General features: G+C 44.0%; 1 protein-coding gene across 3 annotated transcripts in view; it reads left to right on the top strand.

The window, feature by feature from the left end:
- vps50 (VPS50 EARP/GARPII complex subunit) overlaps nt 1–20,842 on the top strand; it is a 137,970-nt gene that overhangs the window by 21,208 nt on the left and 95,920 nt on the right. For all 3 annotated transcript variants that reach the window (XM_048229255.1, XM_048229256.1, XM_048229254.1), the window contains exons 5-11: nt 997–1,050; nt 5,249–5,319; nt 6,152–6,269; nt 6,528–6,563; nt 6,991–7,073; nt 14,532–14,574; nt 17,194–17,292. In XM_048229255.1, coding sequence (XP_048085212.1) covers nt 997–1,050; nt 5,249–5,319; nt 6,152–6,269; nt 6,528–6,563; nt 6,991–7,073; nt 14,532–14,574; nt 17,194–17,292 — 504 coding nt within the window. The remainder of the gene's footprint in view (nt 1–996; nt 1,051–5,248; nt 5,320–6,151; nt 6,270–6,527; nt 6,564–6,990; nt 7,074–14,531; nt 14,575–17,193; nt 17,293–20,842) is intronic.

Genomic DNA, 20,842 nt, shown 5'->3' with positions numbered 1-20,842 from the left:
AGACAGATATATAGGAGAGAGAGAGAGAGAGACAGAGAGAGAGAACAACAGACAGACAGACAGACAGACAGACAGACAGACAGACAGACAGACAATGAGGACAGAAGACAGAGAGAGACAGAGAGAGACAGAGAGAGACAGAGAGAGACAGAGAGAGACAGAGAGAGAGAACAAAAAGAGCTTGAGAGCAAGATTGGGGGAGAGGGAGAAAGAGAGCACTGCAGCCATGGTAATAGGCAGGGCCATGGCGTGCTTTCTGACTCCTCGTGCACAGCCCCAAACGCATGCTTCACACCTCATGTTGTTGTTGTTTTTTTTTCTCTGGCTTTCTTCTCCCCCTTTTTTTCTTCTCGGCGGTGACCTCATCCGTTGCATCAGGCTTGCTTTCCGTCACCCTGTGGTCAGCCCACGCTGCTCAGAACACCAATAGCATTGTGATGCCCCCACTTTGCATGCTTTATATATTCATCTCCACATGGAAACTGAAATGTCATTTAGGAGCCTCAGAAGGGGCCTGTCTTTGCCTTGGTCACTCCTGTGTCCTCTGAAGGATTCACTTAGGCGTGTGTTGGAGTTGGCATGTGACACGCACTGTCCATAAATGCTCTCATACTGCCAAGGTACATCTATATGTGTTTTTAGCCCATGTGTTGGGTGCCCATGGTGCCCACCACAGCATTTCCAGCGGTTTTCTATCTCACAAATCAGTGTTTGGTTGTTGAAATTTGTTTTCAAGTGCTTGAACAGACACTTAGCATTCATAGCGCAAGCCCTTTGGAGAATATAAATTTGCATTCAAATCCCCTTCAGCGCTGGTGTAGGAAAATTATGGTGGATGATCAGATTTTAGTGCCTGGAGGATGCTGGCTAAGGACTCCAGTCAATTCTCCCTACAGGACAGTGGGAAATGCAAGGATTCCCAGCTGTGCATAGTTGTCAGTTTGTCCTATGTTTCTGAAATTACCTTTTGACCTTGTTTTTTTATTTTTTATATAGGTCTCCAAAAAAGTTGCTGATCTCATCTTGGAGAAGCAGCCCTCCTATGTTAAGGTAAGTAATCTCTCTGATCCTATATCAACTCTCTCTCTCTCTCTCTCTCTCTCTCTTCCACTTACCACACACACACACACACAGTCCAACACATGGTCACCTGCAAGACCCTGATGGGGCGACACTAAGTGTTCTGCCTCCATTAAATCAGACCATCTCATCAACAGCCTACACCAGCTGGGCTGTCCGTCTGCACCAAAGCATTTGTGTCAGGGTCACATTTACAAAAACGCGTACACATTTCTCCTGTCTCTCTCTCTCTCTGTCTCTCTCTCTTATCTAGAAATGCACTGAAGGGATTTTCTGTGTTCTGGTGCTGCTAATCCTGAAGCTCTTTCACACATGTTTTTGTCTCCATGGCAATATGTTCTTGCTGTGTTTTCCTACCCAATATAATGGCTGATCACCGCCCCCACTCCACCACATACACGCCCGATAACAATGGCTTTTTATAGCTCATTTTAATAAACGCTGTAAATCATTCTCTTTGTATTCATGACGTACACCGTGTCTGATTAGCATGTCGGTAATGGTCTGTTTCCCTACCTATAATTTTTGACGTTATTTTTTATTTTTTTTTACTTCAAGCGATCACTTCCTCCATATTTCTTCAGCCTTTTTCCCTGGGATCATCAAAGGGAGTGGAGAAGAAAGGGAGTGGGATGTCTCGGCTCTTTTGCCTGCGGCTACCTTCCCTCAGATCACTAATAGGATCACTTTCAGAATGTTTTCTTCCCCCCCCATCTCTCAGTCGCACACACACTAACACGCGCAACTTAGCCGTCTGTTGTGCGCTAAGCTTTGATCACGGCTACGGTGGGATTCACCACGTTCAGGCTATACGTAAAGCCTCTTGGCGTCGGGGACTCCCGAGTCATGGAGTGGCTCGATTAGTCTTTTCAGAGGTGTCCCATGAGCCAGGGGAAGGTCTGGCGCTTGCGTCAGTCTAAAAATTAGCAACCAGAGCGCAGTGAAGTCGTGCGATTAATTAGGTAGATATATGAGCGGATTTGCTGAGATTAGGTGTGTCAGTGTGTTGACTCGCTTCAAAAAGCTGTCCAGCTCTGATGCCACTCGAAATTCTCTTCAACCTCCTGTCTTATAGAGTGCATGACAAAAAGAGCTTTAGATAACAACCACCTGCCCACCCTCTCTATCTTTCTTTCTCTCTCTCCCTCTCAGATGTTCTCCTCTTCCTCTGATACCATTGATGGGCATTGACCTTACCTGTGGCTTATGCCAAATTTCGGTAATTGTGTATTTGAAAGGAAGACAGATAATGTGAGGAAAAGAGCTAGTGTATTTCCCCTGAAAGGTATCACAGTGCCTTTCAAGCCTCAAGGCAAACTCGAGCCCCAGTGCTGGTCTCCATCTCCACCAGTCTGAAAGCAATCTCAGCCTTGATGAGAGGTAATAATAGTGATTATGTGTGCACCTACGTGCGTTCAGGAACAGTAGACGAAAATAAAACTATGCCATTCCCATTTGTCTCACATGATCATTAGACAGAATTGATTCCACCTCCTCAAGCGAGGTTTTGCCAGCTCATTATCAATCGGCGACTCTGTGCATTGTGAAACATGTCTTTAATAAATTAAGCGATTGACTGGAATGGACAGGAATGAGATGGATCCATCAAAAACAATTGAGGCGGAGGACCTAGTGCGGCCATCTTGTAGGTGGCCTTTCTTCATCCCTCACGGTATCCAGATACTTATCGGCTTTGAGTTAGAGGGGAGGATGTATAATTGAGTGGCCAAACTTGCCGGTACCTAACTGCCTTTCAGTGAGAGGAGATTGCACACTGGCCCAGCAGGTGAGAGTCCTAATGAATCATGGCCAGAGACCCTGTCAGGTAACAATGAAGAGAAATTAAATGGTCTCGGCCCACGGTTTATTTATTTATCTATTTATTTAACTGGCCACAGATGCTCCTGTTCTGGGAACGTTTGACTATTAAACTGGCGTTGAAAGGTTCTCATTGTGCCACCTTAACACGCTTGGCCATTACACTTTGGATATTGACCCTGATGGAAGTGGTCGGAAAATTGTTTTTCAAATCCATACACACATGCACACACAAATGCTCTTGTGTCCCTTTTCCTTAGAGAGCACCATGTTGGTTAAGTCTCTCCTGGAGAGTTGCATTTTATAGTTTCCCTGACCAATATCCAATGCATAGACAATGCGTCAAAGTCAGGAGGGTAACAGTGAGGTGCATGAATATAAAACACCCAGGGGAACTCCCCAGTGACTATATACCAGAGAGGATGACCTTGACATATGACTTGTGACTCCTTAGAAATGCAAGGGATTTATAGCAGAATAGTTTGCTGGATTTTTTTTTTTTAATCAAGCCCATCCACAGCACTGCATCTGGAAGGGATATTAGTTCTTGGGGTTCCAAGTAACCCTTCAAGCTTTCCTAATTTGGAATGGGACTGGAACTTTGGGATACTTGCAATGACAAAGACATGCTGGGGTAATGGAAAAGTAGTGGACTATTAAGGAATCGCAGTGGAATGGCATCTTGGGGTGGTTGTCAAGTGCAGGGCACAGTGCCCTCCTGCCCATTTTTTACACTAATGTTTGCCTGACCGGCAGCTAATCTGACTGTGTAAGTTGTAAGGCACATGACCATGCATGGCTTTCTTGAATTTCCCCTAGGGATCAATAAAGTATATCTATCTATGGCTTATGTAAATCCATAAATACATCATGGAGGTAATCTATAGCTCTGTTCCGCGCCCATCTTTTTTCCACCAAGTCCCGGACTCACTGAATTCGTTGGCTCTGTGAGACCACAATTCAATTCCTTTTCCTTGGCTTCCCTGTGTCCTAATCTACATCCTGCACTTCTCACTCCCTACTGTGTGCCCACTGCTATGACTCACTGAGGGGCCACCCAAAGGGCGCTTCCAAGGGTACTTGTGGGAGATTCAGGGTGTGCACTGTTTGTTCTGAGGATGCTTTGAAAAACTCAAGGGTTTTGAGAGAGTAAAGCCATGTCAAACAGCCAACGCAGTCCACCCGCGCCCTCCTGTTAACCTCGATTCTCCACGCCGTGATTTAAACTAATTTTTAATGCTCTTGTATTTTTCAGCTGAAATATGTTCTCCTGTCTTGTCCTAATTTTCCTGGCCCGTGGTTGAGTGATCCTCTTACGAACACACGCCAGCATTCTCGTCGGTAGTTTTCATGCATTTCATTTGCATGCATGTCGTTTATGGCCTATTCAAGATGGATTGTGAATAGGTTCACTTTTTCCACGTCTGGTGTTGCCCTATTCCCAAAAAGACAGTGAGGACTAAAGCTAAGGCATTTGAAAGATCCTCCTTGTTGGCGGAAGATGTTGGGGGAAGAAAGGATCTTTTGTTGCCGCTTTGCTGCCTGTTCACCGTGGCATTGATTTTCTCCACCTCGTATTCGCTCGACAAATAGTGATTTTATCGTGGCACTTTCCTGTTTTCCTCTTTGAGCACTCACTGTTCCTCGTGGCTTAGTGGCTGTGTGTCCTATGACGGGGTCACCCAGCATGCTCTCAGACCCCGGGCTGTGACAGCTGGCTCTTCAAGAGCGCGAGAGAAAGAAAGAAAGAATGAAATAAAGAATAAAAAGGCAAGAACAGAGGAGTGGATGGGTGGATTGGAGAGAAGTTTGTCACTCGGGCGATTAGCTCAGTAGCTTGCGAGGTTGCACTTGGGGGCATGTTCCATCTCTGCAAGGTGTCAGAGGTTCCCCCAAACGTAAAGAGCTGCCTTTTTTGCTTAAAAGCATCCCCAGCCACTCTCTCTTTTAGAAAGTCAAAAGAGGTGAACAAAATAAGGAGGAATGAATTCACTGGCATGCCATGTTCCAGTTTGTATTGTCGGCAAAAGAAAATGGGTATACGGGTTTACATGGGTCACTGAGAACCAGAGCCCTGTGACAAGATGTACTCTCACTGAACTCGTTAATGACTAGGGTCTCAGGCAAAGGACTCAAACCTCTCTGAAAATTAGAGAAGCAGCTCTGTGCGTGATGAAAGCTTTTTTTTCCTTCTGAAATGAAGAATGATTTGCTCTGAAGGTACTTCACTCCTCACCACACAATGTTCCATTATTTGGTGCATGTGGGGTTCTGCTCGAAAGAATGTGAGAATGCAGTCGCACAGCAGTGTCCAATGTGTGTTTGTGTGTTTGTTTGTTTTATATTCCAGGAGCTGGAGAGAGTGACGTCACTGCAGACCAACCTGCAGCTGGCCGCAGTCATCTGCACCAATGCCAGGAGGTGAGTGAGGGTTTGAGGCAGCGGCACTCTGATCTGTAGGACAGCCCACAGCACCAAGAGTGGAAACACTGGGCCAAACTGTACCAATGTTAAAGTTAAAATTCAGACCTCTCAACGCTGCACTCACATTCTTTCATTCTGGGAGGTGATTCTGAGAGGTAACAGTGTTCTTGGTGAAGGGACGACAGTATAGACTATATATGGACCGAAACACGTAATGTTTTTCTTTTTGAAAATCAAAACTTCTTTTTGATGTTTCAGAGACCAATTTCTTTGTTATTTCTTGTTATAACTAGTGCAGTGGCCATACAAAATTAACCTGCCGGCACACTGCAATCTGGAGTCAGTTGTCATGTTGGAGAGGTCAAGATATGCAAAATGTGTTTTTGTGGCTGCTGGCACACCGCTTCTGAAGTTGTTGGCCATTTTGTTCAAGTCAAGACTTGTTTATTAAATGTTGTGTTTTAATGATAGCTGTAGCATTTCACACCCAAATAGCTTCACAGTTGACACTGCACTCTCTTAAGTCTTCAGAAATACACCCATCCAAGTCTGTCAGACTCTTGAAAAGAACACATTTCTCATATTATAGATAGATATTAGGAGAGAACCTCATAGCATGGTAAAAATGGTCCTGTTACCCGAAGAGCATGCCAAATGCATTGTAATGTCATATATTAGATCTGTAGGGTTGTCAGAATTAATGAAATATGTTCCAATGATTGTGTGCAGATCTAGATAAATGTGTCTTTTTTCAGGACATACATCATCAATCGCTGATGTTCCAGGTGTGACTGAAATTAATCTCTATTGGTTTTGCTGTTGATTGTAGGCAGCTGAGCTTTTCTAAAGAGGGCTTCACTGAGGCCAGTCTCGGGCTCCTAGCCAACCAGAGGAGGAGGCAACTGCTGACCGGCTTACTCAAGTCTCTGAGGACCATAAAGACCCTGGTAGGATCCTTCTTCCTGTGCCCCAATTTACTCGGCATGCAGAACTGGACACTGCTGCTAACCGGAGAAAGTCATTAAGGATGATTAAAGAGAAAAAAATCTGAAAGATGATTAAAATTAAAATGATTAAGAAATCATATACATAGATATCTACCCTGAATTGCTTTTTGTAGTGGTGCAATCTATTGTTGTATTCCCCCCTGTTAACCTGGGCATGAGTCAGCTAACTGTATGTTTTGTTTTCCTTTGTTTTCACAGCAAAGGACGGACGTGAGGCTTAGTGAGATGCTGGAGGTAAGTCCCCACCCCCCAACTCAACAGCTCCATGTCCATAATAGTGGATTTGAGGGCAGGAGGCAACATAGGTCAAACGGCACTTGAGGAAATGTTCTCTCTGCTCTGTGGTAGCGAATGTTAAGAGGAAGCTTGCCTCAGTCTAGCTGGAGGCACGTCCAGTTTCAAAGGCTTTTGGTTGCAGGCAGGTTTGAAAGGGATTCACAAATGCTATTAAAATGTAGGTGTTAAACAAACTGCATGGTGGCTTTTTATAGAGTAGAAACCACCATGACTGGTAGATGTCGGGTTCTACTCTCAGATCCTGTGTTAAGTCTCAGTAGCTCTGACACTTCTCATGTTTTGCCTTTTATGTTTCTCTGTTTCCTTGCCTCTCCTCTGTTGTTCTTCCTCTCTGTCTCTTCTCTTTCTTTTATGGTGTGTGTAGGAGGAAGATTATCCAGGTGCTATCCAGTTGTGTCTGGAATGTCAAAAGGCGGCCAGCACGTTCAAACACTACAGCTGTATCAGGTATGTTAGAGATGCCGACATGAAGGCCACAGTGCCAGGAGCTGGTATTGACTTTTTAATCCAAAATTGGACTTGGCACTGACAAGAATGGATGAATGGATGGACTTTGTGGAATTAAAATGTCTGTCTCCTGTAAAAAAAAAAAATCTTGGCCCCAGAGCAGCATTCATAATTGGCCAAGCCTTACTAGTCTAAAGCGCCATTCGGTCTCGATGAATGCGTCTATTATTTGTTTGTATGCGGTGAGTCAGGCTGCTGTATCTGGTTTTCCCTCTCAGATGTTTTCCGAAGGTTGTTGTTGATGAGAAGAGCACTTGATTGAAGCACCATGTTTTGTGTTAAAGTGGATCATTTTCATACGGCATTGAAACCTGCCCAAACAACCATCTTGTGCTTTCACTGTGACTCACTTTGCAGCCCCGAAAGAGAGGAGAGTGAAGTGCACTTTGTCTTTTCAATAATCCATCGTGCTTATACACCTTTGAGTCTGGACTTTGCTCTTCAGTCTAAAGCATTTTATGGAGTTGATATGCACTGGCCAGGTCCTTGAAGACATAGACTTGCTTATAAGCCATGACACATTTTTTTTAAATTCAGCGATGCTTTAATAGGACTAAATGTAGGATGATGAAGGATGACACACACACACACACACACACACACACACACACACACACACACACACACACACACACACACACACACACACAGTATGTGTTCTTTTAGGCCCCTTACCATTTCATAAGATGTACCACTTAATGTTTTTATCAAGGCATGATTCATCAAGAGCTACTCAAGTGCTCTTGATGACTTTTCAAGGTGGCTACTGTAGTCTATTTGTGTGCAAAATGCTACATGCCAAACATCTGAGATCTTAAGCAGGTACCTTTGTCATTGTACCTTTGTAGGATTTGTCATGTATTATCACAGTTTAATAAATATGACACTAAACGACCCTTGAATGACATTGAATGTGCAATGTTATGTAAGGAGTTCAAATACATCCGCAGAGACCACATGCAAAGGAAGAACTCTTTATTCAAGGTGGTTGGTCATTCATAACCATTATGATGGCCACAGCTTTTCTGATGGTATTTGACTGGACAGGTGGATCTGAAAGATCATAATCTCTCTTTCTCTCTCTCACACACACACACACACACACACACTTGCACACAGCCAGTGGAGTCCTTCCCATTTTCTACTTCAACTCATTTAAATCCTTTCCATTCTGAGAGGGTTACAACTGTGCATCAAACTGTGCAGACTTGATGAATGTGCCTTTAGACTTTGCTTTAAGCACATTTTCTTTTCTTGAGCGCCCGCCGAAGTGGGGAGGCACTCTGTCCCTGTAAGCCGCCTGGAGTCTGGAAGGAAGCCCCAAAGGATTTGGAGAGTCTCTCTCCAAAGTTTTGCATCATAGGCGAAGAGCTCAGACACATTGTCTCAGGGGAAAAAAAAAATCTCTTTCGAGTGTCTCTTCCGTCAAACCAGAAATCTCATGGAAGCGCCAGCCTGCAGACATCTCCTGCATCCTCTGACCCTCCAGAGTGGGTAGAGTCAGAAGGTTTACCAAGGAACACTGTCCTTTTGATTCTCTGTGCTTTTGAAGAGCAGAGAGCAGAGATAGTCACCGTGGTCTCTCAACCCCGAAACGGGTATGTAGTGTGTACCGCTTCCATCTGCTAATGTCTCTTTTCACTCCATCAACTTGAGGTGTGAGATGGCGGTCACGCTCTCGTGGGTGGTAGGGGGTTGACGTGGTGGTGCTGGTTGGTAGGGGGTTGACGGGAGGTTGAAAGCAAGGATGGTGAAGTGGGGAGAGAAAGGAGAAGAGGAAAAAAGGACCGGAGGTGAAGGAGAAAAGGAGGTGTGTGCAGGAAGTGGAAGACAGTGAGCCTTTGGTGGATTCAAACAGCAGGACTCTGACATTCACCGTCTGGCAGGATGACGTTGTTGGCTTTTTTTTTTTTTTGCCAATCGAACTCCCTCTGCTGCCAGGCCCATTGTTTCTGGAACAATCACCCCCTCCTAAAAAGAAAAAAAAATGCAGCCAAACGTGTTTCCAGGTTTTGGAATCTGGGCTAGAGACGCGTGCCTTCTGGTTTACTGGTTTTCTACATCTATGCCTCTACAACTGTGTACTGTCTGGCGCCTGTGTTGTTGATTCCATGAAGTGTAGTTAGAGGCTCCCTTGGGCGATGACTCGGGAGAAGCACTGCTCGGTGTTCAGATTTGATTCATGCAGTAGAAAAAAAACTAAAAAAAAAAAAAAAAGAATCCAGCAGTTATTGGCTCCATCTGACCCTCCCCACCCACCGCCACCATGTCTACCCCTTCAAAAAAGTCCCACTTCTGAAGCTTACCCTGCTGTTTTCCCTGGTGGGGCACCATCATAATGAGGCCAGGCGTGAGCTGGTTTATGGGCCGGCTGCCAGGCCACGAGTTCAGGGGAGCCAAGCTGCTGTTGTTGGCTGCCTGGTTCCTCCCTTACCTGCTTTACATTTCTCCCGTGGCCCTTCAATTTCTCTTCCTCTAACCGGGAGGAGGGGTGGAGACGGCGGCTCCATGTTAAATAGGCTGTTAGATTGGATTCTCTCGTTGAATAAGGCTAATGATGCTCTAATGTGCCACTACCCTCAGGGCATGGACCAGCGGCTAGGTTCTCTTAAAAATTGCCTGAATTAACGCACGTTCCAGGCAGGGCATAGAGATGAATTGAATGGTACAGCTTGCTTGCGGCACCAGGGTATTCAGACCCAGGTAAGTACAGTGGTTGGCACACAGGACTCAACTGACCATGCAAAGTTCATGTGCCCTGTGGTGAGCAGTCTTTAGTTATTAACATCGTGATTTTACTTTGGTATAGATGTGGTGGCTTTCTAACTGCCTGAATAAAACAGTCCACACGCAACTCACAGAAAAGCACATAGAGCTACATTTCAGTGTGTACTGTGAGTACTGCTTTCTCAATCTCAATGTGTCATTGGGCTAAAAACACAGTAAAACAATGGCATTTCATTTTGGCTGCCAATTCCTGTCCTTGCAACTGTAAATAAAGGCTTAAGTACCTCTGTAAACAGATGTGGAACGTTGGACCTGGCAGTGGTGCATCTCAGAGTTGGCAGTCGCAATAGATGAGCTGTCGCTAGGCGTGAGCCCGCAACGGGCTAAAACATCTGTTGTTTCGCACTGCATGGCCAAATGAGCATGACTGTTCTGTTTGTCAGAGTTTGTTTCGCATTTTATTTCACAATAAATGCGAACTGTAAACTAACCAAAGGTGCCTACCGCAAGGTGTATCGCGCTCGTACAATATTGTACAAGCCAGTGCTTTTTTTTCTCCACAAATGTGTAATGATTGCATACAGTAATGTATTCTCAAAGTAAACACACACCTGCTGTGTTTATTTTCTTGTTTTTGACAGTGTAGTCAGAACACTAAAGCTAATACTGTTGAGCATACTGAATGATGTATGCAGGATTGCATACAGGACATAGCATAGCATTGATATTGCAATCATCTAAACAGTTTATCAGTTGAACATGAAATGGAATTTATTGTAATTATCCCATGTTTTGGTGATCATGTTGACACCCTTATATCAAAGAGCAGACACAGACTAGTCATTATAATCAACTAAATGTGATAAGAGTTTTGTTATGCATTTAGTTGTGAATTATATTTATTTGATGGCCAACCATCTGCCAACATCCTACCATAGAAGGATAAAAACAATGACCGAGAACTCATAGAATCACAGAGACTCACAAAGAATTACAGCTACCATTTCCTTAGGATCCCATTTGTGATCTGCCATCACAGCACTGTTAACTGAAGCCTAATCTGGGAACCCAGAAGCTCGCATCATGCTGAACGAACAACTGAAGCCAGCACCTATCGCCTTGGCCTTCTCTGGACTTGACTTGCCATAGGAAAACTTCTGTTCTCCACTGCACCCGTGCTTTTCCGTGTGAGCTTTTGGACACGGAGATAAAACCACCTTTTGCATATCTAGGGTTTCTTTTCCCTTTTTTATGTAATTGCCTTTCCCTCTGCCCATTTATGCCTAATCCGCCTGTCGTAAGGGAAGCCGTTTATCTCTCCCTGCTAATCTCTGGCTGTAATGGAGCCTTCAATTACACGCCCGTTCAGGACGTGGCTGCAGTTAATTACTCTCTGACCTCACCGAGAAGAATTGGCTGGACCGAAGGATTTACCGGCTGACTTACCTGTACACATTTATTAGCCACACACCTGCATCATAGCCCCCCTCATAGACCGACATTGCTTGAATACTACAAAATGGCTGTCGACTTCAGAATGGATCTAGGTCTGACTTGGCACAGATGTGTTTCCATGTTTGGGTGTCGTTTAGGTGTGTTAAGCCTTAATGAAACAAACATATTCATTCAGTTAGTTGATTTGGGGTTTCTACCTCCCCTGTCCATTGAAGCTAATCTTTTTTTTAGGGCTGTCAAAATAACTGATTAATTTCGATGAATTAATTTGAGAAAAAGTAACTGATTAAAAAAAAAATTAGTGCAGATTAATCGATTCTGTATGACCTTTGACCCCGAGTTCTAGTCAGTAAAAATTAGACTGTAAAATAAAGGAGAGAGAAGAAAATGTGCTGCCTGGATCATTGATTGGAACAATTACTTTTAAAAAAAAATGGCCTGATGGTGTTGATAAAAATAAAGTGTTGAAAATAAAGTCCTCTGTAATGTCTGCAGCAAGGAATGTGCTCTATATACATTAATGCAAAGAAATAGGTGTTGACATTGAGGGGAGTGTTAATTTATTTTCATTGTGTCCCCTAGGTCATATCTGTGGCCTAAAATGCCTTGTATGTGAAAAAAAAAAACTTCTTCCCGAAGCACTTTTGAATTTATTTCCTCGGCATATTAGGTCATATCATAGATTATTATGGCAATTATTAAAAGAGTTTTTGAAGTCAATGTCACAAATGCTGATTATTCAATGATTCATTTGAATTTAAATATTTAAAATACTTTCACAGCAAAAATTATATATGCAATTAATTTAGATTAATTAATCACAGAGTATGTAATTAATTAGATTAATTATTTTAATCAATTGACAGCCCTACTTTTTTTTAACTTCAGAGTGCTAATTTTGTTCCACTGGAATTAGGAATATTAACTGAAATCTAAACAATCCATGGAGGAACCTTCCCAAAAGTCGTAATCAGTTGTTTAGAGTCTAGCAAATATAGTTAGCTGCAGCAGATGTAACATTTGCATCAGTGTCTGGGGGCAGCCGTGGCTTACTGGTTAGCGCTTCGGACTTGTAACCGGAGGGTTGCCGGTTCGAACCCCGACCAGTAGGCACGGCTGAAGTGCCCTTGAGCAAGGCACCTAACCCCTCACTGCTCCCCGAGCGCCGCTGTTGTTGCAGGCAGCTCACTGTGCTGGGATTAGTGGGTGCTTCACCTCACTGTGTGTACACTGTGTGCTGAGTGTGTTTCACTAATTCACGGATTGGGATAAATGCAGAGACCAAATTTCCCTCACGGGATCAAAAGAGTATATATACTTATACTTATACTGTGTGTTCACAAGCTACTGTGCCTCTTCACTCTGTCAGCAGCCTACATGGTTCTAATCTAATGTAAGTTCTTGTTCTAATCTAATGTAACAGACTCTCTGTAGAGGTGGGTTGAAAGGGAGAGGGGGGCAAAGAAGTTTATTTTCCTCCATTGGGAGTTGGGTTTGTCACTGAGGTGATGCAAAACGAAAACAAGAGGCTTCCACTGGTTGCATCCTCTCTCTCTCTCTCTCTCTCTCTCTCTCTCTCTCTCTCTCTCTCTCTCTGTCTGTCTCTTCCACCTCGTCATTGCCGGGAGTGCCATGGAAACAACAGTGTCACGTTCGGTTATGATTAATTTTCCATTTCTTCCGTGGCCTTCCTGGGACGTGGGGTGGGATGGGTGGGTGTAGCAGAAACTCATTAAAACGTGATTACAAGATGCCTCATAGAGCATGTGTGGGGGAGCCCCGAGCAGTCACGACGGAGGCGCACGGCACGGGAATGCTGAAGCCACTTCGCTCGGCATCGTGGGACATCCTGCCGGAGTGTTTTTTTGTGCGTGGTGCATGCTGTTTGTGTTGTGCAACGCTCCAGGATTGAGTTGAGGCTCCTCCTTTTCCGTCCCCCAAAGACTCCACTGCGCCATGCAAGTCTCTTCTACAGGGCTGCAGGACTCGCGCCACGGTGTGATGATACCTCTGTTATCTGTTACCTTTAAGTAGCTCTATTTATACGCGTGATAATTCTTCGTTTTTGGAACAGTAGTCGTATTCACGGAAAGGTCAAACATCCCTCCTCAGTTGTGTAACAGTGGCTTGGTTCTCAGCTCAGCTCATCTCCTCCTCTCCCACTCCCCACTGCTCTCTAGCTTTTTACATGCTGTTCCCTTTTGCACAGACCAGCCACATTAACACTGGTAATTGAAAGGAAGCACCTAGGGTTTGCTTCAAGTGTCTATCTCTCTCTCTCTCTCTCCTTTTTTTCCTCTGCTAAGCGTCATGGGCTTCTTATAATGGAGATTTGATGCATTCTGTGTGATCCTCAGACAGGGTCAGGGCGGCTGGCTTGCTCCCTCTTGTCAGAAAGAAGCTGTGTTTGGGGGGAGAAAAAGAAAAAAACAAAAATGAAGGGGAAAAAAGTAACCAAAAAATATAAACCCTCTCAGTTCTATGTGTATGAAAGAGACTCTTAGCATCTGCACCCAGCTGTTCTGGCTAAGGCATGGCCTTCCTTTACCCTCATGGCCAGCGTTCTATTATGGACCCATGTGCTGGCAGGGACAACATTGGTCCCAAGGGCAAACCTTGTCCCTGGACAATGGACCATTTCAGTGTCCTCTAGAATTCCCTCGAATCTACCTTGCGCAACTGAGCACGTCGATGGAGAGTTGTTGTACATGGTAAATGAAAGCTTGGCTCCAGCTCTGCTGTGTGGTGGTACTCAGAAGAGAGATGTCACTTGCTGTAGGGGGTGCAGAGAAACAGTGGCTCTCCCTGTGCTACAGGTGGCCCTATTCATTGGTGGAGAAAGGCTGTGTGTGTGTGTGTGTGTGTGTGTGTGTGTGTGTGTGTGTGTGTGTGTGTGTGTGTGTGTGTGTGTGTGTGTGTGTGCAAGCCGCTGGGCTTAATGGAGTGGAGCGAATAGTTGGGTTGCTTTGTACACAGACGTACAATAGCTGCTATCTGTGTCTCTCTCTCTCTCTCTCTCTCTCTCTCTCTCTCTCTCTCTCTCTCTCTCTCTCTCTCTCTCTCTCTCTCTCTCTCTCTCTCTCTGTGTCTGCGTCTCTGCTTGGTTGGGTTTGTCCCACAGTTAAAAAGGTAATCTGATTGCTCCGAATTTTACAGTTTTTCAGTTCCAGCATCCATGTGCATGAATGTTACAATATCTCTTCTCTTTCTCTGCAGTGAGTTGAATTCAAAGCTTCAGGACACGCTGGAGCAGATAGAGGTATGTTGAATTTACTCACACACACACACACACACACAAACGCCCATTTCCCAAAATACTACATTTCAGGTGGTGTGTATGAAACCACTCTGTCTTGGGTTTCTTCAGAATATTAATAACATTTAGCATGCTCTTGAAGCGTTCATGATAATAAGGGGAATAATTTAATAGTTAGACCGCCACTACACACACACACACACACACACACGCACACGCACACGCACACGCACACGCACACACACACGCCTACGCCTCTCACTCCCTCCTGCCATATCTGTCTGTGAGCCATGCCAGCCAGTGTTCTCTGGCCAGGAGTGGGTCCCATGCTTTGGGCTTCTCATGGTTTATCAGCTAGCATTGAGCCCTAAGTGTGTGGAGAGATATCCTTCTCCACTCACTCACACACTCACACACTCACTCACACACTCACAATCTCTCTTAAACACACACACACACACACACACACACACACACACACACACACACACAGCCAGTGGAGTCCTTCCCATTTTCTACTTCAACTCATTCAAATCCTTTCCGTTGTGGGTCGAGTGCCAACATGTCCAGTGAATCACAATCAGTTTGTACTTTAATCCAAAAGAATCCAAAATGTGGACATGTGACAGTCATGGTGTTAATAATGATATAATGCCGTTGTCTGCTAGGTTTGTCTGGAGAACCTAAGTACTGCACAGCCTACGGACAGCCTGTTTTTTTTATCCGTCAGCCATGTGTACCGGTGATAGAGTGGTTGCATGGAGGCCTTTGCTCAGTGCCCGGCAGATGGGCTGCCAGTGGCCAGTGTCCTGTTGAGCCTCTTGAGATCTCACTGGCTCTCTACATCATGTTTACTTACGACCTTCCACTCTCTAACACTCTCTCTCACACACCCACTCACTCTCTCTCTCTCTCTCTCTCTCTCTCTCTCTCTCTCTGTCTTTCTGTCTTTCTGTCTTTCTCTCTCAAATCAAATCAAATGGTGCTTTATTGGCATGAATGAATAAAGTCATTGTTACCACAGCTTCAGGTATAACATGTTAATAATCAACTTTACATTAATATTGGTATGAAGATAAAATTAAATAATGAAAGGAAAAAAAAGATAAATGTTAATGCTACTAAAGGGACATTAATTGTTTCGTCAATAGTGCTATACTGTAGAAAAAAAAATGGAAAAAAGAAAAATATCTTTCTTTCTATCTTCTCTCTCTTCTCTCTAGCGTTATACGTAGCGTTATCAGCGTCATGGACACACCGCAGATTGCGAACGCTGTCAGACCCAAGTTTCTGTCATATTTATCAAACCTTCAATCCTTAGTGTAAACTGCGCCTTTCTCTGCCTTTCTCCGCCCATAAACGCAATTTACGAACATCCACAACTGAATGGCAGCACCTACATACAAGCGCAGTTGAATGAAGTTAACTGATGACAACATTAAAAAGAATCAAACGTTTAGCGATCATGACATAATACCATACATGATCAGATGTCAACAAGCAGGAAGATAATGAAGATCAGTAGTTTTACTCAAACTACTTGTGCACGTAGGCTATGGAAAATTGGTCAAATCTAGCAAGTAGGAAAGTTTAAGTGAATGACGTGAAAGTGAAAGTAAGACATTAGAAAGGCCAATGAAAGTTAAGGTTGCTTTTACAAATACTTATAAAACTGGTGTTCTAAATAGGGATTCTGTTGTCTTTAAAAGGTTCTCTTACTGACCCATTGAACTGCAATTTGGAATAACACCTGCTTTTACAAGGCGGAAGTATTTAGGCGCAGAATAAACGTGCGCTTTCAGGAGCAGTCTTTGTACATACCGCGTAATACATAATTAGGCGCTATTTATGCTTCCCCTCCCATCTCTTTACGCTAAACTCCCACTTTCCCCTCCTCCCATGAATGCATATGTATGACACGAAAAACGCAATGTGCCATTTCAGCTCCCGCGACAGGCAGTTTGCGCTCTGACATCTTTGCGGCCTGTTTGTACATACCTCGCAATGATTTTACACGCACGTTGCGAAACGAATACGCCTGAAGTTGGCGCAAAAGCGTTAGTACATCTGGCCCTCTGTCTTTCTTTTGGCTCTCGCTCTCCATCTTTTCTGCTTGTTCATCAAGATCATCACCACAACAAAGCCACTGATTACCTGAAACTATGAAATAAAAGAGTCCTATGCTGTCATCAGTGCAACTGAACAGTATTTTGTATTGAATATCCGGTGTAAGATCACTATGCGGTAAGATAATGCATACATTAAGATCACTATGCGGTAAGATAATGCATACATTTTAGTGTCTTTAGAGGATATTACGAGATGGGTTCAAAACCTTGACGGAAGTTCTAGTATAGATGCTGGAATGCAGGATCCATTAAAAAGCTGTTGCACACTTTCACCTTGACAGTGGCAGCCCTCCCCTGCCTCGGCGTGTAGAGCTGCTAAGCCATGAAGCTAGCCAGGCCTGACGTGTGACAACAGCGCCTAATTAGTCACTTACAAATCCCTCTGCAAAACCCTAGCCTTATCCACACACACACACACACACACACACACACACACACACACACACACAAAGCTTCCCCTTCCTCGACTGACACTTTTAATCTCCCTCTACAGGAGCAGCTGGATGTGGCCCTGTCCAAGACCTGCAAGCACTTTGACGTCTCGCACTACACCAAAGTCCAGCTGGCCTACACTCTCCTGGGCAAAACGCAGGTGGGTGACTCACCGGCAACCACATTCACCGCCACTGTCACGGCGTTGTCAACGACTACGTCACAGACAAAAAAGGGCCATTGCATTTCAGCAGTCCACCCCCAGCTCCACCATGTTAACCTGTCCACCCCTTTATTCCTCTCACACATCTTCCATTCCTGTCACTCCCGTTCTCCTTCCTGCACTGTTTTGTCTTGTCTTCACGGGGCTTGGTGGGGATGAGTCATCCGTGTGCTAATGTGGTCCGCTCAGTAAGAATGTCTTTGTGTGTGTGTGTGTGTGTGTGTGTGTGTGTGTGTTTTTTCCTTCTTTTCCCCCTTTAAAAATCACAAAAAGCTGTAATTTGAAAGCAGAGACTCGGGCAAAGCCGCCTCAGTGGCCTGCTCTCAGACTGAACCTCGCTGCCTCGGCACGTCGGGGATAGTAGAGAGTTGGCGTTTCGCCCGAAATTGTTTTTTGGTGTATTGATCCTGCCGGATCAGTGTCAAACCTTTGGGAATTGTCTTTTATTTTTCTTTATTATGATGCTCCCCAAAGCATTGTGAAAACAGAAAGAGGAGGAGAGAGCAAAAGTTGGTGTCTCTCGACGCAGCAATCGAGCAGTCTGTTGTCTCTCGTCGTGTTTTCTTAAACTTCACCTTCATACATCTTTAACTCCCACATCCCACTAGTCGTTTGTCTCTTCAGGCCTTTTTACACCAGCAGATAAATGAACGCTATCTGAGTATTGCACAAACTGCAATTTGTTTGTGTTTGTATGTGTGTGTTTGAGAGAGAGAGGGATAATGGATGTATGCATGTGAATGAGTTTGTCTATGCCTGGGAGATAATTGGTCTGAATGTAAGAAAGATATTGTGTGTGCGTGTTAGTGTGTGTGTGTGTTCATACAATTGATTGAGTATTCAGGGTTGCTCACAGAAAATAGTTTAGAGAGAATAAAGCTCTTTCCAATTTATTAATTATAAACACATTTATGAACGTAAGTTTAATAACTGAATATCATAACACAAGTTGAATAATTCCTCTCCCGGTGTAGACTTCATAACACTGCCCTGGTAGCAGCAGCAGTTAATGATGAATTGGCACCTCATCTCACATCTGAAATGCCAACAAGTTGTAATGCAATTTATAGTGGCCATGACCTATCCATGCAATTTAATAATGGCAGCTATTTTAAACATTACACAATTCTACAGCACGTTCTAACCTATATCTATTGCAGGAGGATTCATTTAGCATTTAAGCCAGAGGTTGTGCTGATGGCCGCCATGATTTGTGGATTCTTATTTCAACTGGAGCTGGAGCAGTATTTTGCAGTATTTTGATCCAGACTGTGTTTGACACACACCACTGCTAATTAGATTTCACGTGTCCCCAAACAGGAAGAGAAGAGTTTAAACACCCAACCTTTGCTCTTCCGTCTCTTTCTTGTGTTGAATTAGAGTGGGGCGTTTTCCCTTGTTACTGCACATAAATAGGCATCAGGTAACCCGCTGAATAACAGGACGCAGTAACTTTTTATTCCAGCAGTGGTATTATTTGTTCTGTGTTTATTTGTGCTTAAATGAACAGCCTGTTGTTTCTTTCAGCAACACCCGACCAGTCCCATACACAGACTACTGTATACACATATGGTCCAGTAGAATCCCACTCTGTTACCTATGGCTACTGGGCCACTCTGTCAAAGCCACAGGGGTTAATCTGTTTTACGGAATAGCACATTCTAGACGTTGACTGCAGAGGGGAGAGTGTCCCTCCACCATGCTGTTAAAGTGTGTTTGTGTATCTTTGCATGGGTTTATGCTTGTGTTTGTGTGTGTGTGTGTGTGTGTGTGTGTGTGTGTGTGTGTGTGTGTGTGTGTGTGTGTGTGTGTGTGTGTGTGTGTGTGTGTGTGTGTGTGTGTGTGTGTGTCTGTGTGTGTGTGTTAGAGACCAACCGATTTGGGTTTTTCTAAAGCCGATGCCGATACCGATTTTTAGCGGTCGGAGTCAGCCAATGGCCGATGTGACCTAACGATTTTTTGGGCCGATTTTTAGGGCCGATATGCTATCGTATTATCCTTAATTGGCATGCTAAAAACACTTGTAAACACTTGTAAACTTCACACGATTTATTGAAAATTGAACATTAAAAAATAAATACCAACTCTGAGTCTTAAATATTCAATATATAATCAACATAAAAATAAATATGAAATAAAAATATATTAGTGCTGCAAACACACTAGTAACAAAGGGCATACTAGCAACATAAAAATAATGTAAACAAGTTTCAAGTTTAACTATTTCACAGTTTCACAGGCATGTTTTATGCTTCTCAATACTGCCAGTTCAAGAAACGGAGGTTGTCGTGACAACTTCAGATAGTTACTTCAAAACGGCAAAATACATGTTCAGGTTATACAGTTTCACTGTGGAACTTCCATGCCTTACCACAGACCTAGATTTCAACAATATAAAACTCCGTCTCCCAGCATGCTGTGCAGGAAACTGGAAATAGGAGCTAGAGAACATTTGTTTGATACTTCTCAAATTCGCAATCAAATCAAACATGTATACATCACAGGATGACAATGTTTTAAAACGTTCACTTGTTATTTGTGCATCCTCTTTTTGTTAACATTTCACTTAGATTGTCCGTTACTTAAGTTTAGATCGTAACATAGCAGTCACCAGTGTTGAGGGCGGGGGCTTGCATAAGCAACTTTCATTTCTTCTTCAACTCCGATGCAGTTGAAAACGAATGGACATGGGATGACAGTGTTATAAAGCGTTCACATGTTAGATTTGCGTCCTCTTTTTGTTAAATTTTCACTTACATTGTCCGTTACTATAGTTTAGATCGAAACATCACGCTGGTCACCAGGGGTGTGTTTCTCGACAGTGTCGTTGCTAACTAAGTTAGCAACTTACTTGGTTGCAATGCAATTTCCCATAGGCAACCTACTAAGTTGCTAACTGGTTAGCAACAATGCTTTCGAGAAACGGGGTCCAGCATTGAGGGGTCTTGCCGGCGCATTCCCAACGCACTTTCGGTAAATGAAGCAACATCACAGATTACAACCATAAGAGAAATCATAAGAGAAAATATACGACTTTGGGACACTGGAATGTAAAAATTGATACCTGTAGACCTTCTTGCTCCTTCTTGAAACCAAAGATTTTCTTAGTAGTTCTAAATAGACCGTATCTTTTAAAACCTCGCGCTGTGTTCCAAGTAGCTGCCCGCAGATGTGCCTGACTTAAAATCGGTGCGGCCAAATAAGAAAATCGGCCGATGCTGATTGATTAAAAAATAGCAAAAATCGGCCGATTAAATCGGCTGGCCGATCGATCGGTCGGTCTCTAGTGTGTGTGTCTGTGTGTGTGCGCGCACTTGTGAGGTCTGAGCTGCCGGGTGATCAGTAGCCTGTCTCCTCTCCTCCAGTGGAGCTAGCGCTGGACCTGATGGCGTTGACTCTCCACTGAGCTACAAGATGCCCTCTCAGCTACTCGCCACACTACTCTGACTCTCCCCACCCACACCAACACCACCCGCAGCCACACTAC

Source organism: Alosa alosa, chromosome 20, assembly GCF_017589495.1.
Source record: "Alosa alosa isolate M-15738 ecotype Scorff River chromosome 20, AALO_Geno_1.1, whole genome shotgun sequence".
In the NCBI taxonomy this organism is placed as follows: Eukaryota; Metazoa; Chordata; class Actinopteri; order Clupeiformes; family Clupeidae; genus Alosa; species Alosa alosa.
Note: the sequence above shows the minus strand (reverse complement) of the source record. Positions and strands in the feature narration are given on the sequence as shown.